At 40.7% G+C, this 20,796-nt stretch overlaps 1 protein-coding gene across 1 annotated transcript; it reads left to right on the top strand.

Annotated features, from left to right (window-relative positions):
- Nucleotides 1–3,850: 3,850 nt before the first annotated feature.
- LOC141244925 (olfactory receptor 5AR1-like) lies at nucleotides 3,851–4,789 on the top strand. The gene has a single exon (XM_073669025.1). It carries the CDS (start codon nucleotides 3,851–3,853, stop codon nucleotides 4,787–4,789), a length of 939 nt encoding a protein of 312 aa, XP_073525126.1.
- The last annotated feature ends 16,007 nt before the right edge of the window (nucleotides 4,790–20,796 follow it).

The raw sequence follows: 20,796 nt of genomic DNA, 5'->3' as shown, positions 1-20,796 counted from the left end.
GGGACGAGCTATACATAATAAGAGTGGACACTATGTAAATAAGATGGGGTTATACATAATAAGAGAGGAAACAATGTGGATGTATTTTGGTCCTGGCATTTTTTCTTCGTTGGAAGTATTTCTAGGTAATAATGCCCTCTAGGACACCTTATATATATATCAGGGATTCGTTGCAGTTTTTTGTAAATATGTAATATATATATATACATATATATACACACACAAGGTATATATACAACGAGTGAAATAAGTATTGAACACGTCACCAATTTTATTTTATTTTAGAAATATATATACTTAGAAAATTGGTGAAATACTTATTTCACCTGCTGTATAAATATATATATTGCACTTAAAAATGGTTTTATTTTAATAATATTTATTGATCCCATAAGGGGATTTGGACCAGTGATAATTTGATTGCATTGATAATGCTCTGTAGTACTATCTCCCCTGTCTGCAAACTGACAGGTAGCCAAACAGGCCCTGCCATCAGTGAGATCTGATTGGCTGCGGGACAAGACAGACAGGTAAACCATTGTCAGGCCTCCTTGTTGCCACAGCAAGCATCGTCACCCTGCGATAACATTATAGAGGTGCCGATGAGGTGACAAAGGGAGCAGTCTCTCTTTTGGTAGACTCCTTACATGCCTCTGCACTACTAACAGCAGCATAGGAGGGGCTAAAGTGCTGAGATTGGCGCTATGTTCGTTCTCAGCACATGCAACAGGTTTTGGCCAACAACCTCCTTCCCTCAGTAAGAGCATTGAAGATGGGTCGTGGCTGGGTCTTCCAGCTAGACAATGACCCAAAACATACAGCCAAGGCAACAAAGGAGTGGCTCAAAAAGAAGCACAGTAAGGTCATAGAGTGGCCTAGCCAGTCTCCAGACCTTAATCCCATAGAAAACTTATGGAGGGAGTTGAAGCTCCGAGTTGCCAAGCGACAGCCTCAAAATCTTAATGATTTAGAGATGATCTGCAAAGAGGAGTGGACCAAAATTCCTCCTGACATGTGCGCAAACCTTATCAACTACAAAAAACATCTGACTGCTGTGCTTGCCAACAAGGGTTTTGCCACCGAGTATTAAGTGTTGTTTGCCAGAGGGATCAAATACTTATTTTACACTGCAAAATGCAAAAAAAATCATCTAATTTATAAAAATTCATCTAATTTATACAATGTGATTTTCTTGATTTTTTTGGGATATTCTATCTCTCAATGTTAATATTAACCTACCCTTAAAATTATAGACTGTCCATGTCTTTGTCAGTGGTCAAACTTACAAAAACAGCAAGGGATCAAATAATTATTTCTTTCACTGTATGTCATTTTACAGGAAGGGAATAAACAGACCACAGACCAGGGACAAAATACACTGATATAAACCTAAAAAAGAATTCAAATGGGACTGATATCAACCATTAATTGGATGTTCTCAAAAGAAAAAAAACGGGGCACACAAATATTAATATAAAGTAAAAATATATAATGTAAAACAGTAGTTTTTCCCCACATATGGGGTATCAGTGTGCTCATGAGAAACTACACAACTAATTTTTGGGTCCATTTTCTCCTGTTACCCTTGTGAAAATAAAAAACATTGGGTCTAAATAAAATTTTTGTGAAAAAAAGTGATTTTTTTGTTTTTCCTTCCACATTTCATTAATTCCTGTGTAGCACCTGAAGGGTTAATAAACTTTTTGAATGTGGTTTTGAGCACCTTGAGGGGTTCAGTTTTTAGAATGGTGTCACTTTTGGGTATTTTCTGTCATATAGACCCCTCAAAGTCACTTCAAATGTGATGTGGTCCCTAAAAAAATGGTTTTGTAAATTATGTTGTTAAAAGGAGAAATTGATGGTCAACTTTTAACCCTTATAGCTCCCTAACAAAAAAAATGATGTTTCATAAATTGTGCTGATGTAAAGTAAACATGTGGTAAATGTTATTCATTAACTATTTTGTCTGACAACTCTCTGATTTAAGGGCATAAAAATTAAAAGTTTTAAAATTGCAACATTTTCTAAATTTTCACCAAATGTTTGATTATTCACAAGTAAAGTCATAACGAAGAAAATTTATCACTATCACCAAGTACAGTACGCTATGAAAAACAATCTCAGAATTAGTGGGATCCGATGAAGAGTTTCAGAGTTATAACGTCATAAATTGACACTGGTCAGAATTAAAAAGATAGGCCTGATCAGGAAGGTGAAAACAAGCTTTGGGGTGAAAGGGTTAATAACTATTATTCATGGTTGTCTAGGATGATTTTAAATTAATATCTAAAACCAATGGCATTCTTGAGTGCTTAAAGGTATTCTGTCTCCAGATTTTTGCTACCCCATTTTAGAACAGCATAATATATAGACAGAGCCCCTGATTCTAGTGATGTATCATTTACTGGGCTGCTTGCTGTTATTTTGATACAATCACTGTTTTATCTGTTGCAGATCTACCAGTTCCCTCAATGATGATCTCTGTATAACCCCACCCACATCAGTGATTAGCAGCTTTCTACTCATGTGCACTGTACACGGAAGGCTGCCAATCAGTGGTAGGGGCGGGGTTATGCAGAGCTCATTAATATGGAGAGCTACATGGCAGCAGGTTTACTAGTCCTCTAATGATAATCTCCTGCTGATAAAACAGTGATTTTATCAAAATTACACTAAGCAGCCCAGTAAGTGACACATCGCTGGAATCAGGGTCAGTGTCTCTACATTTTGTTGCTCTCAGATTCGGTAGCAAAAACCTGGTTATGGATTCCCTTTAACAATATTACATTAACTAAATGTTTTCTCCTGATGTGCTCAGATGGGATTAAAGGGAATCTGTCACCAGATTTTTGCTAGTTAATCTGAGGACAGCATGAAGTAGGGGTTAAAACACTAAATTTAACAATGTGTCACTTATCAAGCTATGTGCTGTTGTTTGCTAACAATGAAGGTTTTACCACTAGGACATTATCATTGCTGTGACTAGCTGGCACACGTTTGCTAGTCCAACTCCTCCCCCTCCTGTGATAAGCAGCTCACTGTTAATAGACAATGTACATACAGAGCCTGGTGTGGACGGGGCTAGCTTTCTCAGCTCCGCTGCATTGCAAGATCTGAAAACTCTGATTGTGTCAGAATAATTGCACCCGGTAAACTAACTGATACATCATTGCATTCAGGGTCTCCTTGCCTGCATTATGCTGCTCTCAGATAAGGTAGCAAAAACCTGGTTACAGATTCCTTTTAAATAAGAACTAGGAAACCTCTCCTATATTTTCCAATGCAGTCCTTATACTAATACAATAAAAAAAGAGTAAATAAGAAGATTTATATATAAAAAAATAATTTTGAATGGATTTTAGCATTTATTGAAAGCTGGTCGAAAGGCTTTCATAGGAATTGTGTTTTCTCTTTCTATTCATGCACTCATTAGAACATAGATTTCATAAGTTAGGTCTCGAAAGGATAAAACATGACTTATGATTTCCCATAACAGACAATAATTGCAACACAGTAAATACAATATATATATAAATATTTTAATCTCTTGTGGATTAGTCCCTATTGATCTACCACTAATTATAAACCCACCATTTAGACAATACTAGACAGTACAGGAGGAAGATCAAAAAAGGATAGTCTGTGGAAGACATACTGAAGAGGTGGGACTCATCTACAGCTTTACTTGTGAAATAAGTTAGACATTTCTGTACAATCTTTACATATTTTACCATTTTACTATGACATATTACATTTGTTATTCAATTTAATCATTGTGAAATCACCTGTAATTTTAACCATTTATATCATGTCTTTCTTAAGAGATATGGCATCGTCTATCTCAGCCATGATGACACCTGGTAACAAGTCTTTTGTAACAGAGTTTGTTATATTGGGAATCACCAATGACCCAACTTTGCAACATATCCTCTTTGTGTTGTTTCTGCTGATATACATTGTAAGTGTTTTTTGTAATACAAGTATCATGTTAACAATCCTGATCGTTAATGGCCTTCACAGTCCAATGTATTATTTTCTCAGCAATCTGTCCTTCTCAGATCTCTGCTATTCTACAGTCATTTCTCCGAAAATGTTGTTTGATTTTTTTCTGGAAAGAAAATTGATCTCATTTGTTGGCTGTGCACTTCAGTTGTATTTCTTTGCGGTCTTTGCCACCACTGAAGGCTACATTTTATCTACCATGGCTTATGATCGTTATGTTGCAATATGTCACCCTCTATTGTATGTATTAATAATGAACAGAAGAAAATGTGTGATTCTTACTCTTATTGTTTATATCGGTGGCTTGTGCACTGCGGCCGTCCATACATCATGCACATTCATATTGCCCTTTTGTGGACCTAATGTAATTAACCATTTCTATTGTGACATTCCTCCACTGATGGAGCTATCATGTGCTGATACATACATGAGTAAGATGATTATATTTGGTGTAGTCTTTTGCCTTGGTCTCTTTTCATTAATCGTTTTATTAGCTTCATACATATATATCTTTTTCACCATATTGACTATTCACTCATCAGAAGGAAGACGCAAAGCATTTTCTACATGTTCCTCTCATCTGCTTTGTGTTGCCTTATTTTATGGAACAGTTTTCTTCATGTACCTCCGTCCAGCTTCCAACTATTCGGTCACACAAGACAAAATCGTATCTGTATTCTACACGATGATAATCCCTATGATGAACCCAATCATCTATTGTTTACGAAACCGAGAAGTGAAGGAAGCAGTGAAATTTTGTATTAGTAGATTACTAGTACACAGATAGTAAATGTTTAGGTCTCTACTATTCTTGTCACTACTCTATGAACACTATTATATACTATGAGGCCATGTTCCCACGTTCAAGAAAGTTGTTTTTCCACCCTTTTTTTTTTGCAGATGTATGCACCAAAATATGTAACATCAATCTGCTCTCGTAATTGCATTTTTTTATGCGTTTTCACCGGTCTTTGATGCTTTTTTGGTGTAGATTTGAAGCTGTATTTTTTCAGCTGCATTTTTTATGTACATTTTTTTTAAGGCTCCCCATACAAGCCTAAGGCTATGATCCCACGATGAGTTTTTTGTGAATTTTTTACGCTGTGTATTTTTGAAAAAATGCAAGTAACTTATTTTACACAATGGGTGCAAAAAATCTGCAACATCAAAATGTCACCAAAAAATAATACACCAAAAAACGCACAGTTCAACAGTGTCTGCAACCACACGTTAGTCATGAGTTTTCAGGAAAATGCATCCACTTTGCTTGATCTGTTAGAGGGAACCTGTCACCAGTTTTGTCCTATATGAACTAAAACTATCACCTTATGCAGTGCCTGTGTGGGACTCCATAAATGCTTATACAACCCCCTGACTCCCCCTGTAGACCCCCCCAAAACCTTTTTAAACCGGCACATAAGTAACTATGTGCCTGCAGTAGGGCAAAGCATAGTGCGCAGGCGCGAGCCAAAATTTCTGTGCGCGGGCGCAAGATTTTACCCGGCAGTCTGCGAGGCGTTGTCCACATCATTTAAAGAAGGAGGACGGCGAGCAGCAGCCGGGGGGAGGGATGGAGAGGCATGAAACCTTGCCCATTGAACCGGACCGAAAGGGTTACCATGCAGTGCGGGGGAATTTAAAAAGGTTTTTGGGTTTCTACAGGGGGAGTCAAGGGGTTTTTTAAGGATTTATGGAGTGTAGCACAGGCACTGCATAAGAGGATAGTTTTTGTTCATATAGGAGAAGACTGGTGACTGGTGTTGAGCGATACCTTCCGATATCGGGAAATATCGGATCGGATTGGATCGGACCGATACCCAAAAAATATCGGATATCGCCGATTCCGATACCGGAAACCAATGCAAGTCAATGGGACACAAATATCGGAATGAAAATAAACCCTTTCTTTCCTTGTAGGTTAATTCTACATGAAGGAAAACAACTAAGAATAATGTAGAATGTATTACATGAAAAGCCGGCAATTCAGCAGCGGCATACACCGGTACCCGACAATTTAGAACAGAAAGAATAGAGCTTCACACATAGATTAGATAGATAGAAACATGTCAGTCACATACAGTGCCTACAAGTAGTATTCAACCCCCTGCAGATTTAGCTGGTTTGATAAGATGCAAATAAGTTAGAGCCTTCAAACTGCATTCGAGAGTAGGTTTTATGAACAGAAGCATAAATCTTACAAAGCAAAAAGTTATGTTGCTCAGTTGAATTTTATTAAATTTTAAACATAAAAGTGTGGGTCAATTATTATTCAACTCCTATGTTTAATATTTTGTGGAATAACCCTTGTTTGCAATTACAGCTAATAATCGTCTTTTATAAGACCTGATCAGGCCGGCACAGGTCTGTGGAGTTATCTTGGCCCACTCCTCCATGCAGATCTTCTCCAAGTTATCTAGGTTCTTTGGGTGTCTCATGTGGACTTTATTCTTGAGCTCCTTCCACAAGTTTTCAATTGGGTTAAGGTCAGGAGACTGACTAGGCCACTCAAACACCTTGACTTTTTCCCTCTTGAACCAGGCCTTGGTTTTCTTGGCTGTGTGCTTTGGGTCGTTGTCTTGTTGGAAGATGAAATTACGACCCATCTTAAGATCCTTGATGGAGGAGCGGAGGTTCTTGGCCAAAATCTCCAGGTAGGCCGTGCTATCCATCTTCCCATGAATGCGGACCAGATGGCCAGGCCCCTTGGCTGAGAAACAGCCCCACAGTATGATGCTGCCACCACCATGCTTGACTGTAGGGATGGTATTCTTGGGGTCGTATGCAGTGCCATCCAGTCTCCAAACGTCACGTGTGTGGTTGGCACCAAAGATCTCGATCTTGGTCTCATCAGACCATAGAACCTTGAACAAGTCTGTCTCAGAGTCCTCCAAGTGATCATGAGCAAACTGTAGACGAGCCTTGACATGACGCTTTGAAAGTAAAGGTACCATACAGGCTCATCTGGAACGGAGACCATTGCGGTGGAGTACGTTACTTATGGTATTGACTGAAACCAATGTCCCCACTGCCATGAGATCTTCCCGGAGCTCCTTCCTTGTTGTCCTTGGGTTAGCCTTGACTCTTCGGACAAGCCTGGCCTCGGCACGGGAGGACACTTTCAAAGGCTGTCCAGGCCGTTGAAGGCTAACAGTAGTTCCATAAGCCTTCCACTTACGGATGATGCTCCCAACAGTGGAGACAGGTAGGCCCAACTCCTTGGAAAGGGTTTTGTACCCCTTGCCAGCCTTGTGACCCTCCACGATCTTGTCTCTGATGGCCTTGGAATGCTCCTTTGTCTTTCCCATGTTGACCATGTCTGAGTGCTGTTCACAAGTTTGGGGAGGGTCTTAAATAGTCAGAAAAGGCTGGCAAAAGAGATCTTTAATCCACACATGTGAAGCTCATTATTCTTGGTGCCTGAACTACTTCTTAATACTTTAGGGGGACCAAACAGAATTCTTGTGGTTTGAGGGGTTGAATAATAAATGACACTCTGAATTAACTTTTAACGTTTTTAAAAAAAACAAACAAACAAAAAAAAAAAAATTTGCTGCAGTGCATTTCCCACTTCCAGGCTGATCTACAGTACAAATGTCACAATGCCAAGTTAATTCCGCATGTGTCAATCAGCTAAATGCAGGGGGTTGAATACTACTTGTAGGCACTGTATATAATAAGTACAGTGACAGTGTTGCTTACTGTACTTGTCATTTAGTGTTAAAGGATTTACTAAAAAAAATAATAGTGTTTTCATGCACTGTCTCTTTAAAAAAGCCGGACGGCAATTCAGCATCGGTACCCGACAATTTAGAACAGAAAAAATAGAGCATCACACATAGATTAGATACATAGAAACAGGTCAGTCACGTATATAAGAAGTACAGTGATAGTGTTGATTACTGTACTTGTCATTTAGTGTTAAAATAAATGATTTATTAAAAAAAAAATTGGCGTGGGGTTCCCCGTAATTTTAGTCACTAGCAGAGGTTAAGCAGACGGCTGGGGCAGATGTTTGAAGCCTGGGAAGGGGGTAATACCAACGGAGCTTCCCAGGCTATTAATATCAGCCCCCAGCTGAATACCTAGCCTTTACTAGCTATTAAGATGGGGGACCCCCAAAAAAATGACGTGGGGTCCCCCCTATTTTAATAGCTAGCAAAGGCTAGGCAGACAGCTGGGGGCTGATATTAATAGCCCAGGAAGGGTGCCATGAATATTGGCCCCCTCCCAGGCTAGAAACACCAGCCGTCAGCCGCCCCAGAAATGGCGGATCCATAGGATGCGCCAATTCTGGCACTTAGCCTCGCTCTTCCCACTGCCCTGTAGCGGTGGCAGTGGGGTAATAGGGCTGGGGTTGATGTCAGCTTATAATGCCAGCTGACATCAAGCCCAGGTTAGTAATGGAGAGGCGTCTATAAAACACCCCCATTACTAACCCCATAGTCAAAGTTAAAAAAAAAACACAACACCCAGAATAAAGTCCTTTAATTGAAATAAACAATTCTTTATTGTTCTAAATTAAACCATACTTACCATCACGCCCATTCCAGCTGAAGCCAACGATCTCCTGCAATAAAAATAAAATAATAAAGCAACCTCATCCTTACCTTTCCATGGTTCCCAGGACAGCTCCAGCTCTGCTACATTCACATGACAGGCTGGAGCGCAGCCGAAAGCTGCCATCCAGCTTGCCATGCCGCAGACACTGAGAAGCGCAGGCATGCTTGCGCTCCTCAGTGTCTGGCTGTGACGGCATCCAGATGAGCCGAGATCATGTCCAATGAACTCAGCTCACCTCATGCACGTCACTGACAGCGTGTGTTTTTTTTTTTTAACTTTGACTATGGGGTTAGTAATGGGGGTGTCTTATAGACGCCTCTCCATTACTAACCTGGGCTTGATGTCAGCTGGCATTATAAGCTGACATCAACCCCAGCCCTATTACCCCACTGCCACCACTACAGGGCAGTGGGAAGAGCGAGGCTAAGTGCCAGAATTGGCGCATCCTAAGGATTGCACCATTTCTAGCCTGGGAGGGGGCCCCACGTCATTTTTTTGGGGGATCCCCTATTTTAATAGCTAGTAAAGGCTAGGTATTAAGATGGGGGCTGATATTAGTAGCCTGGGAAGCTCCGTGGGTATTACCCCCTTCCCAGGCTTCAAACATCAGCCCCAGCCGTCTGCTTAACCTCCGCTAGAGACTAAAATTACGGGGAACCCCACATATTTTTTTTAATAAATGCTTTATTTTAACACTAAATGACAAGTACAGTAAACAACACTATCACTGTACTTATTATATATGTGACTGACATGTTTCTATCTATCTAATCTATGTGTGATGCTCTATTCTTTCTGTTCTAAATTGTCGGTTACTGATGCTGAATTGCCGGCCGGCTTTTTTAAAGAGACGGTGCATGAAAACACTATTATTTTTTTTAATAAATCCTTTAACACTAAATGACAAGTACAGTAACCAACACTGTCACTGTACTTCTTATATATGTGACTGACATGTTTCTATCTATCTAATCTATGTGTGATGCTCAATTCTTTCTGTTCTAAATTGTCGGGTACCGATGCTGAATTGCTGGCCGGCTTTTTTAAAGAGAGTGCCTTCTGAGCAGTTTGTCAGCTTTTAGACACCTTTGAAGGTGTTTTTTATGTGTTTTTATTTGCCTGCCATTGGTTTTAACGATGTTTGACGGTGTTCGACAGTGTTCAAAGGTGTTTGACGAACAGTTCCACGAACATCCCGGTGTTCGACGAACCGAACCCGAACACTACGGGGGTGGCTCAAAACTAGTCATGTCCAATGAACTCGGCTCACCTCATGCACGTCACTAACAGCGTGGGAAAATTCTCCTGCGCTTGCCATGAGCGCAGGAGAATTCTCTCACGCTGGGATGGCATTCTGATGACAGGCTGGATCGCAGCTGAACGCTGCCATCCAGCTTGTCATCCTTCAGAGACACTGCAGAGCGCAGGCATTATGGAAACTTCCGATTCCGGTATTCGATATTCTAAAAGTATCGGAACTCAGTATCGGAACTCCGATACCGCGAATATCGGTCGATACCCGATATTTCAGTATCGGAATGCTCAACACTACTGGTGACAGGTTCCCTTTAAATGCAACAAATTGCGGAAGAAAAAAATCAACATTTATGCTAGGTGGGAACACAAAACGAGAAAGAAAAAAACACATTACACACATTCCATGCATTCAACAAAGTAATGTAACATTAAGCTGGTGAATAGTTGATAAGAAAAAAACTTCTTACAAAAATACCCTTCACTTTGACTCCCTAATGTGGCATTTAAACATTGTGGTCAAACTGTATTTTTTTGTCGCTATCTCAGCAATATTTTAAAATCGTGGCAAAAGAGTTTTGGTTCTACCACAATCGCTACAAAAAAAACTCAACGTGGTTGCAATGTTTGACTGTATCCTAACCCAGAGCAAGCCACTTATAGGTATTAAGACCGTACCATTGTTTCTACTGCCAGATTTTATATTTTTACATTCACTTTGCCATTTGAAACCTTGTTATTTTGGGAATGGGCATAAAAAGCCTAAAAAATCCCTCCCCACCACACACTGTATTTTTATGGTACTTTTTTTGTTATTATACTGTTTTACATTTTTCTGTCCCTCGTTAAAGACATACTGCACTACAATCAGTTAAGGAATTATTACCAATATGATGATATTAAATATGTGTATTGTCGTTATTTTTTTTTTTTACTCTTTATTACCTTTTGTTCAATGCAAACATATAATCAATAAATTAATCCCTTAAGAACCGGGCCTAATTTGGACTTAATCCTCACACATCTTTTATTTATTTATTTTTTCATTGCCACATTCCATGAGCTATAATTTTTTACGTTTTTCACCAGCACTGTCGTATGAGGATTAGTTGTTTTGCAGCCTGATCTGTATTTGTCAGTGCTACCATTTTGTAGTACTTACTACCTAATGCCTAACTTGTATTAACTATTTTTTGGGGAAGAAATAGGAAAAAAAACAGCAATTCTGTTGTTTTTTGACATGTTAAATTTTACACTTTCAGTAGTTGCACAAATAAAGCATTAACTTTTGTGGGTCAGTATGAATATTTCGATAACAAATTTATGTACTTTTATTTATGTTTTATTGCTTTTCTAGAATAAATATTCACTATGAAAAAAGTATAATTTTTGTGTTGCCAAATACTGACAGCCATAAATTAAATATTTTCTGGCAACAGAGCTACAGTATGTAAGGACTTATTGTTTGTGTGACAAGATGTAGTTTTCTTTGGTCCCATTTTGTGGTATCTATGTCCTTTTGATCACTTTATTACAGTTTTTTGGAGATGTCTTTTTGATCACTTTATTACAGTTTTTTGGAGATGGAATGAACAAAAAAAAACAGTAATTTTGTAAATTAGTTTTTAAAACACTGTTTGCCATTCAGTAAAATATGCATGCAATTTTTTTCTGCAGGTAGATCCAATAATATCAATACCAAATGTATTTTCTTTTTTATGTTTTGATACTGTACTAAAAAATATTCTTTTTTATTCACCATTTCCGAGAAATAACTTTTTATTTTAATTCAGAATATTAGATTCAATGGCTTTTTATTTGAAAAGTAGAATTTTCTTTTACAATTTTTAAACACTTAAAAACTTTTTTAGATTTTTTTTACAATATTTATTATTCAAGGGGACATGAACATGTTGTCCTTTGACCTCATAGACTAATGTAGTGCTGTGCATTATCCTGATAGTCACTTTTACAATCTATTATGCTTTGAATTATGGCAGATCTGGTGGTCATTTTTAGGTCCTTGGTTGCCACACCAACAATTGGCTCTCCGCGATCCTATTGCGGAGAGTCAATGGAATTACAGTAATAGAGGGAGCAGGGCTGCAGTGGCTATTAGCCATGGAATTTAAGGTCCAAGAAGAGGGGTGGGAGATATTGGAACGTTGTGTGAGGAGAAACAGGATAACAGATATACCAATCCTTGTGGAAACTGGCACAGTCTGTTAGGGTGTGAAAAGTCAGTGTTGTGACAGAAAGTTGTTAAATGCTTGTTTGCTGAAATATCTATATGCAATCTATATACTCCAAAGTTGCTGTACTGTGTGAGCACTAGCATATGGCAGACACTGTTGCACTACTGCCATTTCAATTGTTGCATTCCTATTACACCACTATGTTCCCTGGCGCTACAATAATGCTCACATGGAAATAGTCCACGCAGGGCTGCCACCAAGAATTTCAGGGCCCCATACTGGAAACATTTTCGGGCCCCCTTGAGACTCTGCCCACCCCAGCTCCACCTCCACCCCTCGAACCTTCTACAGTCCCACCGCCCACTCTTGGATAAACTCCACTTCTGCACCTCGTCCTGACCAATCACACATTAACAGTTCCCATCAAACACCACATACATAGCCATCAGATTTTGTTTTGGCCAAAACATTTTTTAAGCCACCACCACAACAAGGAGACTCTTCTGGCCATGCTCTACTCTACTCTAACATATTAAACATTTCTTAAAATACCCAATACTCTTTTTAGGTATATTTTTCTTTAAGTGAATGTGTCACATACAGTAAATTTTTAAAAATGACCAGTAATATCACATACAAGGGACAAATACTGTCACACCATGACCAGATCACATATTACACCACATAGTGACCGAATAATACACAGGAGCTCTGTATATAGTGTCAGTGTACATGTAATACAATGATCACCAGTGACATTATACACAGGAGCTCTGCATATAGCATCAGTGTATAGGTAATACAGGGATCACCAGTGACATTATACACAATAGCTCTGTATATAGTGTCAGTGTACAGGTAATACAATGATCACCAGTGACATTATACACAGGAGCTCTGCATATAGCATCAGTGTATAGGTAATACAGGGATCACCAGTGACATTATGCACAGGAGCTCTGTATATAGTGTACAGGTAATACAGTGATCACTAGTGACATTATACACAGGAGGTCTGTATATAGTGTCAGTGTGTGTTTATAGGTAATACAGTGATCACCGGTGACATTACACACAGGAGCTCTGTATATAGTGTATAGGTAATACTGTGATCACCAGTGACATTATACACAGGAGCTCTGAACATAGTATACAGTGTATAGTGTCAGTGTACAGATAACACACTGACTCACCGGTGATGTCTCTAGTTGAAGTCCTTCATCTTCGCTTTTCTCCTTAATCCTGAGCAGACAGCCATCACTTCTTCCAGCCGGAACTCGTCTCTGCATAAAATAACACACAGTTATCTAGAGCACCACTTCCAAAGCACATTCCCCAACTTCTACGCTATACAGCTGAATACAGATGTGCACCCACCATAAATATATAATTATTATGAAACCCATCATTTCAAATATAAATTGTAATCCACCACTGCGCCCCCATTAACTATAAATAGCCAGTTTTCCCACCCAATAAATATATAAACTAATTAGCACCTGTACTGTTTCCCTCAATTCATTACCAGTCACACTCCTTCATCCTCAACGCCCCCCACTCTGTACCTCCCGTTGCCCCGATTCATTATATTTACATGCCCCCCTCCTCCCCAATTCATTGTCATGTCGTCTCTCTCTCCCACCCCCAGCCTCTATTCATCATTTACTTTCCACCACCCCCAATTCATCATTATTTGCTGTCCCCTACCCTCAATTCATCATTTGCTGTCCCCCCACCATCAATTCATCATTTGCTCTCCCCACCCTCAAGTCATCATTTGCTTTCCCCACCCCATTCATCATTTGCAGTCCCCCACCCTCAATTTATCATTTGCTCTCCTCTGTCCCCCACTCTCAATTCATCATATGCTCTCCCCCACCAGCAATTCATTATTTGCCCCCCCACTCCCAATTCATCATTTGGTCTCCCCCTTACTCCCAATTTGTAATTTGCTCTTTCCCCACTCCCAATTCGTCATTTGCTTTCCCCCCTACTCCCAATTCGTCATTTGCTTCCCCCCACTCTCAATTGGTCATTTGCTCTCCCCTCCCCAACTCCCAATTCGTCATTTGCTCTCCCTTCCACTCCCAAATCATCATTTGCGGCCCCCCACCTGCAATTCATCATTTGCGCCCCCCACTCGCAATTCATCATTTACTCTCACCCCACTCCCAATTCGTCATTTGCTCTGTCTCCCACTCCGAATTCGTCATTTGCTTCCCCTCACTGCTAATTCATCATTTGCTCCCCACCACTCCCAATTCATCATTTGCGGCCCCAACCCAACTCCCAATTCGTCATTTGCTTCCCACCACTCCCAATTCATCATTTGCTCTCCCCCCACTCCCAATTCATTTGCTCTCCCCCACTCCCAATTCGTCATTTGCTTCCCACCACTCCCAATTCATCATTTGCTCTCCCTCCCACTCCCAATTCATTATTTGCGGCCTCCCCCAAAGTTTTCATATGTACCTCTCATACGATCCCCTGCAGCTGCACTTCTGGACTGGCATCCTGAAGCTCTATGCAGGCGCGTACGCGATGATGTCATCGTTTATGCGCCTTCACCAGTGCATCACAGAAGAGGCAGAGGGACTCCCTTGGAGCTGCATGGCCGTTCAGTTTTGACGGCTGTGAGAGTTCCAAGTCTCCCTGCGTGGAGGAGATGTACTCTGCTGGCGGCAGCGCTCCAGCAGAGGATACCCCGGGGCCCCGGCACAAGATACCCCGGGGCCTTGGCACAAAATACCCCGGGGTCTGGTGAGCAGTAGCACAAGAGGTGAGGGCCCGCACTGGGTCTGGGCCCCTCGTCTTTACTTCTGTTCACCAAGCCCCCAGGGCAGTAATGACCTGATGGCGGCCCTGAGTGAGCATAAATCACATCCCAGCACAGTCCACACACACACACCTGATACACAACACGCTGCCACAACTCATCAAACACACGGGAAGAGTGATGAGTCCCCGAAATATATATTACTATTCAACAATCAAAAGGCCTCACACGTTCTGAAAAGGCTGTGGATTCTTTAGAGCATACATGAACCAAACTTATTAAAGTTTTAAGCTTTAATATGAAAAATACAGTACAACAGTAAAAACAAGAAAAGGTTTAAAAAGATAAAAATAAAGCGACACAAAAATATGCAAAAAAGTTATGAACAAAATTGAGAAATAACAGCAATACCTAAACATTTATATCTAAAGTTATTCTTCTGTTCCCTTGAGAGTAGGAGAAAAATATTATGGATCACATCGAGCTGAAGCTGACCCCCACATGCGAACACCTTTCCATTGCATAACCCATCTATTAAATGCCTGGTCCTGGGCTCAAGTTTCCAGGGTGGCCCAGATTATTATATTGAAATTGTTGGTTTGTGGGGGTGAGCACCTTGCATATCAAATACTCTATTCTTCCAACCACCCTCTCCCTATAGTAGATAGGAAATATCCAGCCTGGCCACAAAGAACCATCTACCAATGCTTTGAAGCTCAGGCTCACCCCTTGGTTCTGAGTTCCTGTAATATGAGTAAATACAGTAGAGGTAATACACTTTGTGTAGTGTCATATGGATGGCAGACTTAAACTAATATTATACTTTCTCTTACACCTCCCCCTTTTTGATACTGTATGGGAGATTGGCTTCCTTACCATTTCCCAAGCACATCTCTACCTCGACCCCCCCCTGGCGAGATAAACCATCTGCATTCCCATGTTCAATTCCCTTTTTATGTTGAATTGTAAAATCGTACTGCTATAAAATCAGGCATCATCTGAGCAGTTTCCCATTATTTCCAACTACTCTGTTGAGCCAACAAATTGGGCTATGATCTGCGATCACTGTGAAGTTGCACCCATAGAGGTATGGCTGTAGTTTTTGCAGAGCCCCCATAATTGCTAAACACTCCTTTTCTACACTATTGTGGCATAAGCAACTTCTCTGGCCAGAAGTTTCCTGTTAGATAGAGAATTGAGTGCTCTTCACCTTGCTTCACCGTGACATGCTTAACATGTCGCTGTCCACAAGGAGAAATGTTACCCTTTTGATACCGGTCTGACGCCCGTCACCCAGTTAAACCAGAACTCACACTTTGCACTGATAAGGGGCAGTACCCTGAAACACAGTGTCTGCAAATTGAGTTTCTGGTTCTGGCTTATATCCTAAGTCATGTGATAAGGCTTGTTAAAGGCTCACTATTGACTTTTTTGGATTGCTGCTTCCTGTAGGTGGCACTAGAGTTCTGGTCCTCTTCCTGTCTGAAGAGACAATTTGCATATTTCCCAGAGGAGCATTGTAGCTTTAAAAGTCTCCTCACTGTGACATGCTTAACATGTCGCACTCCGCAAGGAGAAATGTTACCCCTTAGATACCGGTCTGATGCCTCTCACCCAGCCAAACCAAAACTCACACTTTGCCCTGATGAGGGGCAGTACTCTGAAACACAGTGTATGCAACTTAAGTTTCTGGTTCTGGCTTATATCCTAAGTCATGTGATAAGGCTCATTAAAGGGTCACTATTGACTTTTAGGATTGCTGCTTCCTGTAAGTGGCACTAGAGTTCTGGTCCTCTTCCTCTCTGAAGAGACAATTTGCACTTCACCTTGCTGGTGTTATGATCTGCAACATGTATTAAGGAAAGAAAGGGGAAAGCTGTCCCTACAGTAAGACTAAGCTGAATACCTACGATGTAGCGGGCTGCCTGTTCCTAGCGAACAGACCCGCCTTAGTCCTTGGCTAGTCTGAGCGAAGACCTATAGCATAAGGGGAGGGGTCCCTAAAATAACTAAGGACTGGAACAAAAATGGGACACCTCCTAAACAGAGAAGTTGTTGCAGAACACAGAAGGACCAAGCGAACTGACAGAGATAGGCACCGAAGCACCTGGCTAGAGAAACAGTCAAACAACACTGAAGTCCAGTACAGCCAAAAGGGCGGAGCTGGAATATAAAGGCAGGTGGTCACGTGACCGCAAAACACAAGATGGAAAAAACAAACAAGAGGGTTCTAACAGTACCCCCTCTTTTATGAGGATCCTCCGGATCCTCCAGGCCCAGCCCTATCCGGAAACCTCCTGTGGAAAGCTCTAACAAGCCTAGGAGCAGAGACATCATCCGCCCTTACCCAGGAGTTATCTTCGGGACCGAAACCCTTCCTGGAGACAAGATGCTGTAATCTCCCTCTATGCCATCTAGAATTCAAGATACGAGAAACAGTGGAATCCCTATCTGATACATCAGCTTTTTTCAACAATGGGGTCACTTGTGGGGGGTTTCCACTGTTTAGGCGCATCAGGGGCTCCCCAAACACAACATGGCATCTGCTAATTATTCAAGAAAATTTTACATTCAAAAAGTCAAATGGTACTCCTTCCCTTCCGAACCCTGCCCTCCGCCCAAACAGTGGTTTTCCCCCACATATGGGGTATTGGCGTACTCAGGAGCAATTGCACAACAAATGGTGTGGTGAAATTTCTCCTGTTACCCTTATGAAAATGCAAAATTGGGGGCTGAAAAATATTTTTTTGGGAAAAATGTGAAAATTTTATGTTTATGGCTCAATGTTATAAACTTCTGTGAAGCACCTGAGGGTTCAAGTTGCTCACCACACATCTAGATAAGTTCCCTGAGGGGTCTAGTTTCCAAAATGGTGTTAATTGTCGGGGGTTTCCACTGTTTAAGAACATCAGGGCCTCCCCAAACGCAACATGGCATCCACTAATTATTCAAGCAAATTTTACATTCAAAAAGTCAAATGGTGCTCCTTCCCTTCCAAGCCCTGCCGTGTGCCCAAACAGTGGTTTTTACCCACATATGGGGTATCGGCATGCACAGGAGAAATTGCACAACAAATTTTGGCATCCATTTTTTCCTGTTACCCTTGAAAAACTAAAAAAATTTGGGTCTAAAATAACATTTTTGTGAAAAAATTGTAAATGTTCATTGTTTGCTTGCACATTCCAAAAATTCCTGTGAAGCACCTGAAGGGTTAACAAACTTCTTGAATGTGGTTTGAGCACCTTGAGGGGTGCAGTTCTTAAAATGGTGTCACTTTTGGGTATTTTCTGTCATAAAGGCCCTTTAAAGTCACTGCAAATGTGATGTTGTCCCTAAAAAAAATGATTTTGTAAATTTTGTTGGAAAAAGGAGAAATTGCTGGTCAACTTTTAACCCTTATAACTTCCTAACAAAAAAAATTTGGGTTCCAAAATTGTGCTGATGTAAAGTAGACATGTGGGAAATGTTATTTATTAACTATTTTGTGCGACATATCTCTCTGATTTAAGGGCATGAAAATTCAAAGTTTGAAAAATGCAAATTTTCAAAATTTTCACCAAATTTCCAATTTCTTCACAAAGTGACGCAAGTAATATCGAAGAAATTTTACTACTATCATGAAGTACAATATGTCATGATTTTGTCAAAATTGTAAAGATTGGCTTGGTCATTACCACCTTCGGGGGTAAAGGATTTATAAAAGGTCAGCAATCAAGAACACAGATGTTTGAAGCAGCTAGTCCACATTTCATAAGCAGGTCATGGTATCAAAAATCTCTATAACCATCTTATGGTATATACATTGATATTTCCATATCCCATTCACTTTCTCAAAGTTGGTGCATACTGGTCGACTCACTTGGGTATGTATACAGTTTTTTCTTCAACTCTACTCACAAGTGTTCGATTGGGTTGAGGTCTGGGGACTTTGGGGGACAATCCAGCAGCTCTACTTCATTACCATTGAACGATTTCTTTGGCAATCTCGATGTATGTTTCAGATCGTTGTCTTGCTGGAACACTTTGTTGTTCATTTCATACCAATAGTACTTGAGTGTACGAAGTAACTCATCTTGTAAGATACTCATATATAGCTCAGCATTGAGACCATCATCAATCCTTGTCAAGTATTCAACACCTTTGGCTGTGAAACAAACCCATATCATTAGGCTTCCTACTCTGAACTTGACAATTCCTTCAATTTATTTGATCCGTTAGCCACTTTCCCCTTCCAAACCTATTTGCACCAATCAGAGCTTAGTCTTTCGCTCATTGCTCCATATCACTTGTCTCCAATCTTCTACTGTCCACTTTTTTGTAAACTCGAACCAATGCTTCTTATGACGATATTGAAGTCGAGGCTTCTTCACCTTTTTTAGAGCCACCATTCTAGTCTTGTGAAATGTGTGGAAGATGAGCACCTCGCCCACGGCTACCGCCCAGAGCCACCTTACAACATGACAAGAATCTGCGTAACCAATCATATGCTAAATATTTGCAAATCAAACTTATGTATGAGATAGCCAAAATGCTTGTTTATAAGATGATGGTAGTCTCATATTAGAAGCAGTAGTGGATGGTGAGATATGGAGCTTGAAAGTCAAAAGTTCAAAACATTGTTACCCTTTAGCTTGTCTGTACATGTACGACATAGAGGTGGCTGTATACAGAAGTTGAGGAGTGATGTACTGCAGATGGAGGCAATATACAGGGACTGAGGAGTACATACTGCATATTGGAGGCTGTATACAGGGGCTGAGGAGTACATACTGCATATAAGAGGCTGTATACAGGGGCAGAGGAGTGATGTACTGCAGATAGAGGCTGTATACTGGGACTGAGGAGTATGTACTGCGTATAGAAAGCTATATAAAGGGGCTGGGGGTATGTACTGCATGTAGGAGACTATATTGCATATAGGAGGCTGTATAAAGAGGCTGAGGAGAACATACTGCATATAGGAGGCTCTATACAGGGGATCAGAAGTACCTACTGCATATAGGAGGCTGTATACAGAGGTTGAGATTTACATACTGCATATTGGAGGCTGTAAAGGGGAAAACTGTAAAGTCTCAGGATGTTAAGAACAATGATATGGTGAAATTTGTAACTCAATTCCATACACAAGTTTCGGCGATGAGAGAAGCCCTAGCCAGAGCTTGGCTGATTTTGAGGGCTGACCTAATGATTACTAAACTTATACCTAATAAACCTACCATTGTATTTCATCGTTCGAAGAACCTTCGGGACCACTTGGTCCGAAGTCACTATGTGGGTGAATCCACGCCCACATTTTTGGATGGTGCTGGTGCTAGACGTGGATGCGTACCGTGTGGACGCTGTGCAGCTTGCCCCAATATTGATTGCTGTAATGATTTTCTAGATTCTAGTGGATCTGTCAGCTATAAGATCAAGAAATATATTACATGCCTCTCAAAGAATGTCATCTACCATGCCACATGCCCCTGTAGGTTGATTTATGTTGGCCTCACCACACGCCAGCTCAAAGTACGTGTGAGGGAGCATGTATTGGGGATTTTTGCCCCAGCGGACCACACTGACGCATTCACGCTAAAAACAATTCCACGCCATTTCAAATTGCACCACCAATGCAATGGTGATCTGTTGAGGGTTAGAGGCATTGACGCCATCGATGTGGGTGTTCGGGGTGGACCGATATCTCAGCACTTGGCTCAATTAGAGTCCAGGTGGATTTGGACTCTGAAAACCCTACACCCCATGGGATTAAATGAAAACATACGTTTAGTCCCTTTTTTGTTATCCCTAGCCTGCTTTGTGTTCATCATGTCATCTGGACTAGCATGTAATCGATTCCATGTGGTTTTTTTACATGATTTTAATCTTTGTTTTTCATACTATGTTTTTCATTTGGTGGCACCCATCATGGAGTCATCCACATTCAACGCCATATACTCCTCCAGCGAAATAGTGACGCAGTGTCAAGACATGGTGGTGATATAGTATTATAACTGCCTTTGACGTATTTAT

Source organism: Phyllobates terribilis, unplaced genomic scaffold, assembly GCF_046119375.1.
Source record: "Phyllobates terribilis strain yellow unplaced genomic scaffold, ASM4611937v1 Scaffold_2__4_contigs__length_985480577, whole genome shotgun sequence".
NCBI lineage: Eukaryota > Metazoa > Chordata > Amphibia > Anura > Dendrobatidae > Phyllobates > Phyllobates terribilis.
The sequence above is the reverse complement of the archived record's forward strand: the minus strand, read 5'-3'. Positions and strand labels throughout refer to the sequence as shown.

Bases quoted from the DNA above. Each gene is read 5' to 3' on its own strand.
- LOC141244925 (XM_073669025.1), top strand. From the start codon at position 3,851: ATGACACCTGGTAACAAGTCTTTTGTAACAGAGTTTGTTATATTGGGA.